Raw genomic sequence first — 16,018 nt, 5'->3', positions numbered from 1 at the left:
AAACATGTTTCAGTTAGACAGGTTCAACTGTATTTAGATATTTTTTACTCAATAAGCAAAAACATAGTATGTAGAATAATTTAATAGAATATAAATGTTGTTACATTAAATTTAGAAAATGTCAGCAGACTAAGAGAATTGAATTGGTAATTGTATAAAATTAGTGTGTAGAAGCTAAATATTTAGCATAATTTTTTGAAAAACTGAAACTTTTGAAGTGAGTTTTAATATTAATATCTCTACATATGAGCAACTCCTTATTTCATACTGTGTCCATCGTACACTGTAACTTCAAAGAAGTCAGTCTTTAACACTGATAAAATGATTCTTGAGATTACCAATGTCTCATCAACCCGAAATCTCTTTCACTAGCTACTTTATCAGACAACTATAGACCAATATTTAAAAATTAGTATATCAAAATCCTTTGAACAGTAATAAGAAAGAACACAGAAACATCTTTCAGTCTATGATGAGATAATGATTGTCTCTAAAAACTTTTTTATTGGTATTAAAAACTGTATATTGAATGAAGCAAATTATTTGATATGTATGAAAATTTTTGAATATTTTTAATCACTGTTTATTTATAAGTTTTTTAAGAAAAGAGAAATAGAAAAATGTTTCAGAATGAATGTAGTGGAAAAAAATAGTACGTCCTGCTCCTTGGCGAACGCAGCAAGGACCATACTATCAATGCTTTTATTTACTATGTATTTATGTTCTTCGATCCTTTTTTCAAACTCCTCATGGTAGCCCCTACGTATACCAGGCTGTAGTTGAACCTATTATCTTTCAAATGTGTAGAGTATACCTCTGTGAGGTTATTAGATTGATATCTTTCGATGATTTCTCAATAGTCTGTATACTGTAGGATTACGTCTATAAATTATCCGGAGATTCCTTTTTCTGCCTACTTTCCTAAGGATCAAAGAACATAAATACACAGTAAATAAAAGTGGAAAAAAATGATATATTTTTAAACTTTCATTTAGATTAAAATTTAATTCTTCTGGATTCTTATCATTTGGTTTTGCTTTCATGTAGATTTTCCCACAAAGAAGAAATTTTTGAAAAAGAATGCTATTCCATCTCAAAATTTACCAAATGAAAGTAGCAATAATCATAAGAAAACAAGGGACAGCAAAATTGATAAAGCAGTACAACCAATTAAGAAGAATAATCATAAGTATGTTAACAAGTTCTTCATTTATTCTATAATAAATAATATATCTTTTTATTTATTTTATTCTGACAAATATAAGTTCATTTGAAGATAATATTTATTATAATTTCAAATGTTTGTATTAAAATATATTTCTTTAAATTTGAAATTAAATTAGAAATTTAAGTATAATTCTTTTAATAATTTAATTGTAGTAACATAATTTTTTTCTTTTATTTCTAAGACAAATTAATTCTTATATAAATAGATAAAATCATGGCTTTACGTATTAAAGTTTTATTGTTAAATATTTTGTATTAAAACTAATAAAAATAAACAAATTTAAAGAAAAAATTAAGATGTTTGTTCTTTCAGTTTTACTATTATTTAATATTATGTAACTCTTAATTGCTGTATTTTAATTAATTTAAAACAAACATTTATTAAATTTTAATCACGTGTTTAAGGATAATGTGTTATTTCATAATGAGGTTATCATATAATACTTTTAAGGATTTGATAAATTGTTAACAATATTTGATATAATTTATTAAATTTATATTATCTAACACAAAGAATTTTATTCTTCTGTATTATGTGAATGCTCTTAAAAAGTAACTATGATAAGTTATATATATCAATGACCTTTAAACTTTTAACATCTATGGAATATTCATGCTTGAGTATTATTTCTGAGCAATAAAATTTAAAGAAAGGAAAATATTTAAATGCTGTTTTTAGTTTCCAATTTTTTATTATATTCAAGTAGTTGTAGAGAAAATAATTGAAAACAAAAAATATTATCAATGAAAATTACTCGGAATTTAATGAAATATAGTTATTTATATTATTCTGATTTATTGAATATACACAAGATGCTTTTCAATTTTGGATTAAAACTTTATTTAAAAACTTAAGTGCTTTTGCACAGTTTATGTTAACGAATAATAAAATTTAATTAGTTAAGTTTCATTGTCTTAATTTAATTAAGATAATGAAACTTTTCGTCTAGAAATGCTTTGATGCTTTTATCGGCTCACCTTCAGCTGTGCAAAGTATTTATATCTGTGACAATGACTTTCAGAACTCATTACTGTTCTGAAAGTATTCCAGATATTTTGTGTAACTGAAGGAGAGTCGTCGAAGATATCAAAACGTTTATGAAAAATGTTTCATCTTAATAAAATTAGCATACTAATTCAAAAATATTAATTTGGTATTATAATAATAATTTATGTTTTATGTTATTAAAGCATCAGTTTACAAACATAAGTAATCTTATTAGCAGTAATACATGATGGGAATAGTGCAATAATTTTGCAATTTGTATATCTACAGTACAGTATAATGTTGTGATTTTAGTATTTTGAAATAAGGATTTATAAATTTCACGATAAAAGAGAAGATTTCAGATTATTTTAAAATATTCATTTCATTATCTCGATATACAGATCTGATATATATATATAATTTTATTTATGATTATCTAGGCCAGCGATTCTCAACCTTCTTAGCTCTGTGACCCCTCAAATAGTAAATATAAATAAAATTAATATTTCGCGACCCCCACCCAAAGGAATAATAACCAATTAAGAAAACAATTTGCTTTTGTGTGTTTCTAACGTAGATCAACGTATGGAGAAAATTTTAAATGAAAAACAAATGCAACCATCACATTAATTTCTTTTCTTTACATATGTACTTATTGTAGTAAAATGTTTATAAGTTTATAATAAATGATTTTTTCTCATAAAATAATTTCATTATTGTTTCACCGACTCCCCTTTAATATCACCACGACCCCCAGGTTGAGAAATGCTGATCTAGGCTATCAGTTTTCATTGTTATTTGGTTTTTTGACTTGGTTTACAATTACCTCTCTAAAATAAAATTCATTTTTTTTTTATTTAAACAATAATTTTAAAAGTATAAACAGTAATTTTTCCTTCAAAGTATTTTTTTTATGTAAAAGCTGTTCCTATTACATCTTTTGTCAGAGTGGGCATTTGTTAATAAAATGTTTGTTTAATAGAAACAAATTTTTTTTCACAAATATATACAAGACCAGAATTTTCTTAAATATCGTATATTTAAAATAAAATTAACAAAATTCTATGTATAGCTAAACAATAATACACTCTGATTAAAATCATTTTGTTATTTTTATATCAAATGTTTAGTGAATTAATTTAATTTGTAATTGAGCAAAATTATGAGTTGCAAGTATTAATTTATTATTTATAATACATAAAAAAAATTCTGTTACATTGTATAGAAGAAATACACAGTAGCTAAAGAAAATTAATATACTTTATAAACAAATGGAACATTTTAGATATGGTATCTTATATAGATATACGAAATTTTTATACCATTCAGTTAAGAAAAAAATTAAATATCCCATGAGAGAGATGTAACATTTTTATTGTCATTCAGTGGATTTAATTTAGATAATTTTTATGATATTTTGTGGTAAAAAATTCTAAATAATCATCTTGGATTATGTTTATGATTGGGAAATATGTTAATAGACAGTTGTCTTTGAATCCCAAAATATAGTATCCTTATTGTGCAATGTATTTAGAATGAGCATTAAAAGTATTACTAACTCAATATACTTTTGTATGTTAGAAAATTTGTGATCTCATATCAGAACTCCACTACATATAATTTTTTATTAAATTATATCAAGAATCAATGAGTACATTTTTCAAAGGTGTATATTATTTGTTGGTATTGATTTATAAACAAATTATATAAGTAGAGCTTATGAATTTTATAAAAATTATATAATTTTATTAAATAAACTTATTAATAAAACAGATCATTTGTAGCCTTCTTTAGTATAAATATAGAAATATATTCTGTTGTTGTATAAATTTTAAATTTGATTTGATTGTAAATATTTGATTATGTTTCAATGAAGATTTAACAGAATCGTCCTCCTGTAAATATAACATTATTCGCAAAAAATTAATATTCAAAATTTATTTTTTTCTTTTATGCGGTCAATCAGGGACCGCATAAAAGAAGTCTCACATAGAAAATAACTCAAAACCGTACGAAATAGAATTTATTGACAACAGATGTCAGCACTTGACTGCATCGTCTGGTCTATCGTCTGTTTTACATATTTTTGTCCAGTTGGTGTTTTGTTGACTTAAAAAGTAAATTATTTCATTTTTCGCATATTCATGCAATAATATTACTATAATAAGTGCATTTATGCTATAATAAGTTTATTTAGCTATAATAAGTCAACGTAAGACATGACGAATCGCACGAGACTAGTCGCCAACTATACGCACAAATGTAGAGCTTATGAATTTTATAAAAATTATATAATTTTATTAAATAAACTTATTAATAAAACAGATCATTTGTAGCCTTCTTTAGTATAAATATAGAAATATATTCTGTTGTTGTATAAATTTTAAATTTGATTTGATTGTAAATATTTGATTATGTTTCAATGAAGATTTAACAGTAATCGTCCTCCTTGGAAATATAACATTATTCAGCATAAAAATTAATATTCTAGGAAATTTATTTTGTTTCATTTTATTTTCTGTACATTTCTAAGGTTTTCCTTTAAAATTATGTGTAGTTGTAGAAAGTGAATCCGACAGAAACGGGTCAGAAAAGTAGCAACCAATGCCTATATGTTTATTTGAATTAAATATTTGTTATAGTTATGATTCACAGTTTATCTTGTAGAAGTAACTAGTAATGTTTTCGAAAACATGTTTTGAAGTTCACTCTAATACAGTTACCATTTTGTGTAATATCTAAAGTACAATATTGTTTATATAAAACACAAAGTTTTGATGCAGTTTTTGTGTTTTTAGTATAAAATAGAACTATTAAAATATATTTTTGTAACTTCTTTCCTGTTTCTTTTAATTATCATCATATGAAATGAATTGATATAAAAAAAATAATAGAATTTTTGTGTGTGTAATAAAGATTTTGAAAAATTTCTATTTTCGGTAGATAAATATGGCAATTATGTTCGGTATTCAATTTCAGAAATTACAATAACTCTATTTCTTAAATTCAAACAATGTGATGATATAATAGTGTGATTTGCTATAAAATTTTTGTTAAATAAATGTCAAACAATCTCCTAAATAATCGAGCTATAATTCCGCTAATTTAAATAATTAATACAAAGTAATTTGCTACTAAAGGTAGATGTTAGGTGCCATCTCTTAACTAAATATATATATTTTAAATAAATAAATAAATATATATATATATATATTGAAGACATTTATTTATATATATTTTATCTTTATTTTCTCCAATATGTGAAAAGATAAAAAATAATTTTGTAATATTTTATTCAGAAAGTAATCATTATATAAAGACAGACAAATTTTTAGACTCGTATTATACAGTAATTAGTATTATTACATTTGTATATAATAACTAATATTTAAACTTGTTCTATTTTAATCTTTTATCAAGGTCATTGAAATGGATACAATCATCTTTTTAAGTTTTAAAGAGTGTTGTGTAATATAGTTTAAAATAATGTAATTTAATAAAGTATTGATTATTATTTTTTAGCCAATATTGAACAATGATAAAAAATGCATATATTTTCTACAAATTTATTTTAGTATATGTATTAAAAAAGACCTTTAACCTTGCAAACACAAAAAACCGGCAAAAATAAAATAATTTTAATGAAAACTTTAAAATTATTTTATTTTTCCTTGTTTTTTTATGTTCGTGAGGTTTTGTATTTGCTTATCGAGCTGGTATTTCTAGTACGATGTTAATTTATTAAAACAATTCAAAAAACTTATCGTAAAATTATTTTTAAAGGAAAATTTCACTAAAAGGATTATATTAAAGAGGTTTTGATGTATAAAAAAGTCTTTCATTTTTATTAATTTATAGTTATTGAGTAATATTTATATTCATCATCGATTTAATTGTCATTATGATTTAATGCATAATAGATTAAATAACTTTTATAAATTTGCATAATATCTTCTACATTGTTCAAAAAAAGAAAATATCAAATTTTCATAAGCAAGATTTATAATCTAGCAAAATAATTATAATTTTTCTTTATAAATAGTAATAGTTAAAACACCAAAAAACACTATGATTATATAGTACTTTTTGTGTTCTATATAAGAAAAACCAAACCTTGGCATTGTGATTTAATAAATAAAAATAAACAATTCAATTTAAGTTTACCAAGGAAATAGTGTCAAATATTAGAATTTGTAAAACTATAATAGTCAATAATGTATATTTATTTGTATGAGGTTGGTTATGTGTGTGTATGTGTACTAGGGTTGTCAACTCTCCAGGACTTGTGTTATGACTCGGATTTGATAAAAATTTGTAACTTGAGGACTATTTATTCTTCCTGTATTGTATTCTCTCAATGTGATGATCAATTTTTGGGTGAGAACAGACTAAAGAATAGGCAACGGTGTTTTGATATTTCTGACATTAAAAAATGTTGAATCTCCCAAAACTTTTTTATTTCGGGAATGGAAAACTCCCAGCAGAAACAAGTCTTTATAAGTTGGCAAGCTTAATCTGTACATATATATATTGTGTATGTGTATACATATATATATGTGTGTGATATATATATATCACACACATATATATATTTAAAAATTTATTTTTTAGTATTTTTGTATAAGAAATCTAAATAATTCATTGCGTTTGATTATATCGAAATCGATGCTTGTTTTTCCAAATATTGAAATATATATTCAGTATTTCAAAGCTCTATATTATTTGTTGCATAGCAAAATATTTCTTACACTAACCCAATTTTCTCCTTATTAAAGTTCTAAATTATAACAATATAAATTTTCATCTCACAACTGTATACGATTGATTTCCCCCCACTCTAAAGAATGGTCTTGGAAATCATGAAAAACTTTATAAATAAAGTTAACAGTTTGCAGATATTTATCAAAAATTTATAATATTTAAATAAACTAAATTTGTTAAACAGAATAATACAGAACGACAAATCGATATATTAAATCAATAATAGCATTGAAAAATCTTATTTTAATTTATATCTACAATGTAGATACAAAAAGTATAATTCTAGATTTTTATGATTGTTTTAATAGAGTTATTTTACTTTTAAAACGTTCACAAACAAGTATTTATAATATATAATCATGAAAAGTTATAATCTTCTTCTACTAAATTAATGAATTTTATATAGTTTTTAAAATATAAATCAGTTCATTAATAATTAATGATAATTAATCTATAAGTTGCAGGTGTCCTAAAAAATCATGCAAATTTCTGTAATATAGTTTTTAGATTGGAAAAAGAAAATAATTCTATGAACTAGTTTTTTGAAAGGATGAAAAGCTGTACATTATCTTTTTGTAATTTTACAAGTATCAAAGTGATCAAATTCCTTTGGGGTGTATAGTGCAAGTTTCTTTATAAGACACAATTTTCAGACAGTACATGCAATTAATCAACCAATTTTTTTTTTTTTTTTTTTTTTGTAATCTACTTTTTTACAGCTGCCTTGAGGATTTCTCAAAAAATTCTCAATTGGCCTTATGGAGGAGGGATGGTTTTTTTTTTCTTGTTGCAGTTAATCTAGTATAATTTTGGTCTTGTGGGAACTTGTTCAATCTGGCAGAAGACATTCTTCTTGAGAATAATTCTTTTGAATGTAAGGAATCAGACATCGTATACATTCATTTAAATATCACTGAGAGTTAATTGCGAATCTTGATTTTCTGATTAGCGCTTGACTTAACCGTTTCGTTTACATTGCAATCCAAGTGAAAGCTTTGCCCTCAAATTTCCATTTCTTGGAAAACAGCAGATATGAAGAGGGTGATGTAAGATTTGTAATCCAAAATGAAGAACTTTCACAATAACCTTCTGCATGTCGTTTTTGCCAGTTATTTTGGCGTGCCCATTCTGACCGAAACTATCTGCTGCTTTTGATATTTAACGTATATTTTTTTTCAAAGTCTCGTGAAGTTTCACCTTTTTATTCAAGCCCTTTTCTTCCCTGAGGCGATTATTCATTCTCAGTACATTTGAAAATGCTGTTTGGAATCTGTTTTGAAATTCCTTCATTTGTTAAATGGTTTTAAGAGTAAATTTATTTTTTGATATTTTATTTAATGTGCGAAAGTTGTACACTCTTAGGCGAGAAAGCATCATCTTTCATTGCCATTTTGAAAGAAACAGAAAAAGACTGCTGTAGTCTTTTTCTACAGATTCTACATTCTACACTCTCTCAAATTATAGCATGTGCAACATAATTAAAAATAATTGGCTGTTATCTACACCCAGAGATAATTTTTTTGAACACCCATTATTAATGATTTTATTTATTCATCAATTATTAATTTTAATTAGTTTAATCAGTTTTGATTTAAAAACATGTGAAAGAAAAAAAAATATTGCAAATTATCAGAAAAATGAAAGAAATGCATTCTTAACTTTTATTCGTTTGATAATTTGCAATATTTTTTTGCAATTTAGACTTACATCATCATGATTATTTAATGAATTTTTGAAGACAAATGCATTTTAGATCTATATATATATATATTTAAATTTAAATAACATGAAGAATTTGTTAAGATAATGCTTATGTTTTAACTTAATTATAAATTGTTTGTTAAATCTAATATTTAAAAATTTATGTGAAAACATACTTTGAACTCTATAAACAACTTTTACTTTAAAATACTTCTGAAACTGCTTCTTGTCTGATTGTTTACTATTGTATGGATTATGGCTTTAAGACAGACTATTAATATCAGACCTATTACACAGAAATAAGGAGACACATGGATCAAAAGAAAATCAAACTTTTTTTTTCTTATGTGTATACTTTGATTATGATATGCCTGTCTACATCTGGTATCTACAGACGTCCAGACTTCTGTGATTTATCCTGTGTAATGGCTGATGAAGGACTTGCTCCAAAATGCTTACCATAATAAAGTATATACATAGGAAAGAAAAAGAAAGTTTAATTCCCTTTTGATCCGTGTGTCTTATGTCTGTGTAATAAGTGATATTAAAAGGCAGTCTTAAAGCCATAATACATAAAGTCATAAGTCTTTTCTATACTTTTATGCTTCCATATAATAATATAAATTCAGTCTCTGTTACTTGAAATTCAATATGTATTGTGAAAAAAATCATCTAGAAATAATAGCCAAATAAATTTCATTTCCTTGTGTTATTTAATATTGTACATTAACAAAATTATTTAAATAATTAAAATTCCTTTAATTTTATTATTATTAATGGTCATAATAACCAAAGATGTGTTGGTGATTTTCAAAAGGAATTAATGTTGTAGCATATAATTTTTATACACTAAATCAGAAATTATTAGCCATTAGAAATTAAAACATTTGAAGTGTTTTCGATAGACAATTCTTGTTCCTATTGTTAATTTAAAAATATATATATATTTAATATATACAGTAAAACCTGTCAAGAACGGAACCTGAATAAAGTAGAAAGCTGCCTAAACAGAAAAAATGTCTTCGGTACTGAATGATTCCGTTTTACACAGGTTTAACTGCATAAAACAATAAGAAAGAGCAAATTGTTCGAAGTTATTTACTGCTAAGTTAGATATTACTCGATGGATTACAGACGATAAGAACATAAAAAGTAAAGTCCACAAAGCTGTAGATACAGCAAGAAAATTCTTAAACATTAAAATATATTAATAACAGCTCTCATACGAAACCAATTCTTAATTTCAAATATTTTTTGTCAAATTTTTAACAAGTATATCGTGTTACACATTATAACAAAGAAAAAACGAAGCTAGAGTACGGAAAAGAAAAAGAAATTTATGGTCTTTTAAATCCCTCACACACAACTCGTTCCAGATGTCTAGACTCCTCCCTTCCTTATCCAAGGCAACCATCAAATTTAAATTAATAATGATAGACGATAGGTTCAATTTATTACTAGTTCAACATGACAGGTTTTTTTTTAAATTAAAAGTATGTGTTTAAAAAAATATTTAATAACGAGTATTATTATTATAATTTGTGATAAAAAGTACTTTCGTTTCACCATCATACAGTATATAATGATTGACACAGCATTATTATTCAGCTGAGAATTTAAATCAGTTACATAAATCAGTCCTGTACTGCAGAAAAATTAACTTTAAAGCTGTAAGTACTGCATACTTAATGGCTTTGTTATAAGAGTTTTTAGAGTAATGGGATTAACTCAGTGATTTCAACCGGGTGCTGAGAAATATAGTGATGAGTAACACCATAACGCTGTTTACGCGTATTATTAAAGGTTATTGTGTATTCATATGTAATTAAAATTGTAAATTATTTAATACCTTTATAATCGTTTTATTGAAAATACTATATACAATTTAAACTAATTGTACAACTAATGTATTTACAATACATATATATATATATATATATATATATATAGTAGTAGTAGTAGGGGTTCCACTATTATAAAAAGGTTGAAAAAACACTGGTCTAACTCATAGTAGTCAATCAGCTTATTTAAGGAATTCTGTAATGGTACTCCTGTCGAATTAGCTATATAAATTTCAAGTATGTCAGGGTTCAATTCGAAATTCATCTCTCATGGTAGCCAAATCTTATCGCGCGGCCATCTGGTCGATTACAGAATAGTTTTGGCTATCAACTATTCTCTTAGAGATGCGAAGACACAATCAGTCAATTCTGATTTAAATTATTTGACATCTATCTATACTAACTTGTAAGAAAAATAACTGAAATTAGACAAAATAAATGGCGAAACTAAGCTAATATAATACTCTCTTAGTTCTAACAATACTCTTCTCCTCTTCCACATCCATTTTCTTCACTGTCCATTTGTTCTGTTGCCTTTGTCTCTCTCTCTCTCTCTCTCTACGACTCCGTGATACCTGTCAATAATTTCGTTACGGTAATAATAATTAATATTTCAATAAAACAGTGGGTTAAGATTCTAAATTAGTAACTAATTCCGTTTCTATAATAATAAAATTTGTGATTGATTATTTACAAATTTATTATCAACCTAGAAAAAACAAATTATTATATATTTTAATATCAGAAAAATCATTTAAAATGTTGCCATTAATCAATTGTCCGTTACAGGATATTATAGAGTTTATATTATATAAATGATAGACTAAACTGGACTTATCATATAAATATTTTGAAAAAAGTAAAATCGATAAATATCTGATGTATTAAATGTTTTTAATCGAATAAAAATAATTTATTGCGTGTAGATCTACATCCAAACTTAAAATTCGGCTTTGTCATTTGGGGCTGTACTTCTAGTTATATTAATAAAAATCGTAGATTACGAATAGAACAAAATTATTATTTTTTTAAATATTTTTAAACAAAACCATTCAAAATTACTATTCAAACTTAAGCAGAATAAACATAACATACAGTGCCCACTCGCTAATCCCAACTAATTATAATGATATAAATTTAAAACCGGTTATATAGTCGATGATGGTACGCTAATAAATAAATTATCGGTCTTAAAAACGATAGTTTATCGCTGGATTATATGTTACAGCTAGATTTTCAGGCGTCCTTTGTTTTAGATAAACTATCCTCGTCCTTTATCGAAACGGGAAAGGTCGCAGTTTTTCTTATATTTTCATTTTCCAGCGCCTGTATTTCGTAACTGTAGGGGTGGATTTTTGCGCAGGTTTATCTGTATCAATCCATATCATCCATAGAAAGTTACGGCTTGCCAAATCAAAATTTAAAAAGAAATATATATGTTGTTTAATTATTAACTAAAATGTCATTCCGTTTTACTTTTTTTTGGGGGGGTGGAACTGGGGGGAGCGAGAGTTGAAGAGTTAATCATTTTTAAATGCCCTTTAATCCAGTCGTAGAGATGTGACAACCCCAGCTCCAAATAAAATGTATCGTTATCTTATGAATAGGAAATTAACTATTGAATTGTTGTATTAAATTTACACAATATTCTAATGTTTATACTTTATGTTAGTAAGGAAAAACAAACGTGATATATATAAATATATATATTAAGTTCTTTATAATTTTGAAAATGTGAAAAATCGCCGATTTTTCTTCTGTTTTATTTTTGAAATCGAAAGTCCATTAGTCGATTTTCTGTAAAGGAAATATCAGTTTGGGATATCCAGATTAAGATTAGATTGCGAACTTTATTCTGGTGCTAGCGATCTCATTGTGAATCATGATAGAAGTCCATTAGTTTATAGATTAAGCGGTAATTACTTTCTTCGCATTAAAAGAAAGTAGTAATTAATGTCGGAGCTTTGCATTATAATCACACACACTTAAAAAAAAAATTACTTCAGTTAGAATTGTGCTGCCAGTTTTAAATTGTAGACCTGTACACTTCCATTGTCTGGCTTGCCTGTCCTTCGTTAATCTCGAGAACGGAGTTATATCGTTTATTTATATAGTATTTTATTAAATTAAAGGATGATTAAAAATTGCAGCCAGGCATTGTGACGATGTCGCAATCAATAATGAACAAATTATCAAGTAAACTTCGAATATTCTGTGAAAAACAGGCACTATTAGTAACGTTTTCCCCGTTATGCCTTTTCGTTTACTTTAAACGGAACAGCAATTCTGTTTCAAAATGGTTGCGGTAACGATAGAGAATATCTCATCGATTGGATGATGGTCATAATGAATCAAGAACTTGATAAGAAATCGAATTATCATTAGTAGAAAAAAATCAACACGTAACGTAATTAAATGTTAGCTATCAGAAAAGACAGTGTTCAAGTCTCGATTTTAAAATAATTTAATAATTTTGCATTTATTTTCTGGAATTTCGTAAAGTTTGGAGACATATATCGATGATATTTAATGTGGAAATAAATGTATTTAAGGGAGGTTTGGATATAAAATAATATATATATATATATATATATATTATTTTATATCCAAACCTCCTTATTTATATATATATATATATATATATATATATAAAATATGACGAAATTATTATTCGAAATTTAAAAAGTAAAATGTAAATAACAGATTTAGATTCTTGCCAATTAAACTTTATTTATATTGAATAGGGGAAAAAAGCTTATCATTCACTACAGAACATCAGCTTCTCTAGTGCTGCCTTTCCTAGCTCTATAGAGGAAAACCGAGAGGGAGAGGAGCAGATGGCCATCTGTTCTCCCCTCTTTTCTTCTTCCTCCTCCTCCTGTCTCTCCTCCTCTTTCATTCTCATGGCATCCATTTACTCTTTGTCCATCTGTTAGAAAACGATGCTACTAGTATACATAAACTATTTATTTTAAAATATTTTTATATACTGTATTGGAATAAATAAACCATAAATTTTATACAATAAAAAATTGTAGAAATTTATAGTTTATACCTTAGTTAAGAATTCTCTTATAGTATATTTTGAAAAATTGATTACTTAATAATATAAAATTCAATAAAATTATTTATGATTTTTGTATATTTCTAAGAATTCTTTATAAAATATTTCAGATCGGACACACCTCGGAAGTGTGCAGTCCCTGGATGCAATACAAATCACATGGGTGGACCCACATTATGGACTTTTCGTTTTCCCAAAGACAATAAACTGAAACGTGTTTGGGAGAAACAAATGCAGAGAGAGAATTTTCGAGCCAAAAGCAATTCTTACGTTTGCATTAAGCATTTTCCTGACGAATTTCTAATAACAGAAGAGAAATTCAAGTGCGACGACGGTTCGTTTATCGTGGTTAAAAAGGAGAAACCCAGACTGAAACATTGTGCGTATCCGACTATTTTTAGCGATCTTGAACTTGATATTGAGGAGCCGCCTCCACAGAAGATGTTGAACGAAAGTAAGAAAGAAAAACAGAGAAAAGGTAAAAAATAAAATCGATTATTTTTTATTAACTATTTATAAATAAAACGTTACCTCGTGGAGAAATTTCCCTGTACACCAGATTTTATCTGGTGATAAAATCTGGTGTACAGGGAAATTTCTCCACGAGGTAACTTTAAGAAGATAAAATCTCAGATCGAAATCTTGAGAAAATTAATTGGTTTTTTTCACGAATTTGAAACCAGTTTGTTTTAGGAAATTTCTTTATTTCCTGTAATTTCATTTGGACCCTCTGAGAATTTTTTTCGTAATAATGAGACATTTTATTGAAGATAAATAATCGAAACGTTATACAATATATAATATGCAAGCCAACATTAAGTTGGCTATCAGAACTTACAAAGAAAGCTTTTATAACCAGTCAATAGAGTAAGCAGGTTTCATTTTGCTAGCCTTTGGCTACGTTTTCATTGTTACAACTGATAATACGCGATATACGTAGACAAGTGTTTAAAAAAAATCTCTCATTTGATTTAATATTTATTTCCTTGTTTTAGTGTGAGAATAAGTTAGGTTTTTTAAGATTAATTAGTATACATTAAACAAAAATAATTGCTACCAACGATATTATGTTTTGTTAGCAGCAATTTGATTTCGTTTTTTAAAATAGTTATGGCTTTCCTGTATTATTCTTTAAACCTTTTATTAAAATGGACGAACGTATTTACTAATTTTAATACTTCTGTCACGAAATGAAGTTGTTTTTATGTATTATTATGTGATGGTTGAATCAGTATTCGTTAGAAAAGGAAAATCTACTTATTGATCTTAAATTCAGTTTGTAACTTAATCGCTCTTCTCTTCGATAGATATTAGTGGAATTTTAATGTAAATAGGAAAATCTATCCGGTATTGTGAATGTTAATTAAAATTAATCCAATCATCAGTTACTACAATCCGAACCTAATATTACAAAAGATTGAATTACAATTATTTTAAAATTGTACTCATCATTTGACTTAATGCGTTATGGTCTCTCTGATAAAGTCTTGGAACCATAACCCATCTTGGCGTAATGCATATAGCAAATTCTGCAAGCTGCAATAAAGTTAAAGTATTCTTATCACCCTATCTCCCGTAGGCTCGTTACGTGGCAGTTACGGCTACATAACGATCGTCAGCTTATGTTGGACATTCAACTACCTTAAGGAGTACATATCCTACTCTTTAAATCATTGCCATAAAACTAGATGTGGCACTGACAGGGATATTCCGATCAGATATGTCAACCCATTTGCTTTATAGCATTGAAGGTTGAAATGATATTTTTCTTGAATATATATATATATTCAAGAAAAATATCATTTCAACCTTCAATGCTATAAAGCATATATATATAAAGAAGCTTAAAATATAAGTTACATAGAATATTACTTGATTAATTTAAAATTTTTATTTTTATATTATTCACTTATTTTTATAGTAAATATTAATGTTAAAATGCCTTATGCTTCTGTTTTCTAATCGTTTTTAAGTCTTCAATTCTATACATTTTTATAGGGAGTGTAGTTCTATAATGTTTGCTTCTTATGAGCTAATTTGACACCCTATAAAGTCGAACTGCGAAATGAAATTCTAATATGATGCGAGAATTTAATGAACAGAATTGGATTTTAACTGGATCTTCACAGCTACGGGAGAGTTTTTGATAGCTGCTGTCTTGATATATTTTACAGTCCTCGCATTTTACGAGGTGTATTATTGGTTTGAAATCCCTTTCTTGTAAATCTTTGATAAATATGTGAAGCGATGACTCCACGAGCATAGTGAACATATATTTTTAAACATTATTAAACTTCGACGATTTTCATAATTTATTTTCACCCGTTTCTTGATTATTTCCCTACATACAAGAAATATGAGTCGTTCAGGTTGACGAACTTTACAAAAAAATAGTAATTTCAGCAGTTCACTGTCCCAAGGTATGATTTTTGCCAT

At 26.2% G+C, this 16,018-nt stretch overlaps 1 protein-coding gene across 1 annotated transcript in view; it reads left to right on the top strand.

The window, feature by feature from the left end:
• LOC136975572 (PR domain zinc finger protein 15-like) overlaps nucleotides 1–16,018 on the top strand; it is a 59,030-nt gene that overhangs the window by 2,357 nt on the left and 40,655 nt on the right. Inside the window, exons 2-3 of the mRNA XM_067270661.1 lie at nucleotides 1,048–1,189; nucleotides 13,693–14,060. Of these exons, the coding sequence (XP_067126762.1) occupies nucleotides 1,048–1,189; nucleotides 13,693–14,060 (510 nt within the window). The remainder of the gene's footprint in view (nucleotides 1–1,047; nucleotides 1,190–13,692; nucleotides 14,061–16,018) is intronic.

The sequence above is a fragment of the Centruroides vittatus genome, unplaced genomic scaffold (genome assembly GCF_030686945.1).
Source record: "Centruroides vittatus isolate TY-2023 unplaced genomic scaffold, ASM3068694v2 contig_375, whole genome shotgun sequence".
Taxonomy (NCBI): domain Eukaryota; kingdom Metazoa; phylum Arthropoda; class Arachnida; order Scorpiones; family Buthidae; genus Centruroides; species Centruroides vittatus.
Note: the sequence above shows the minus strand (reverse complement) of the source record. Positions and strands in the feature narration are given on the sequence as shown.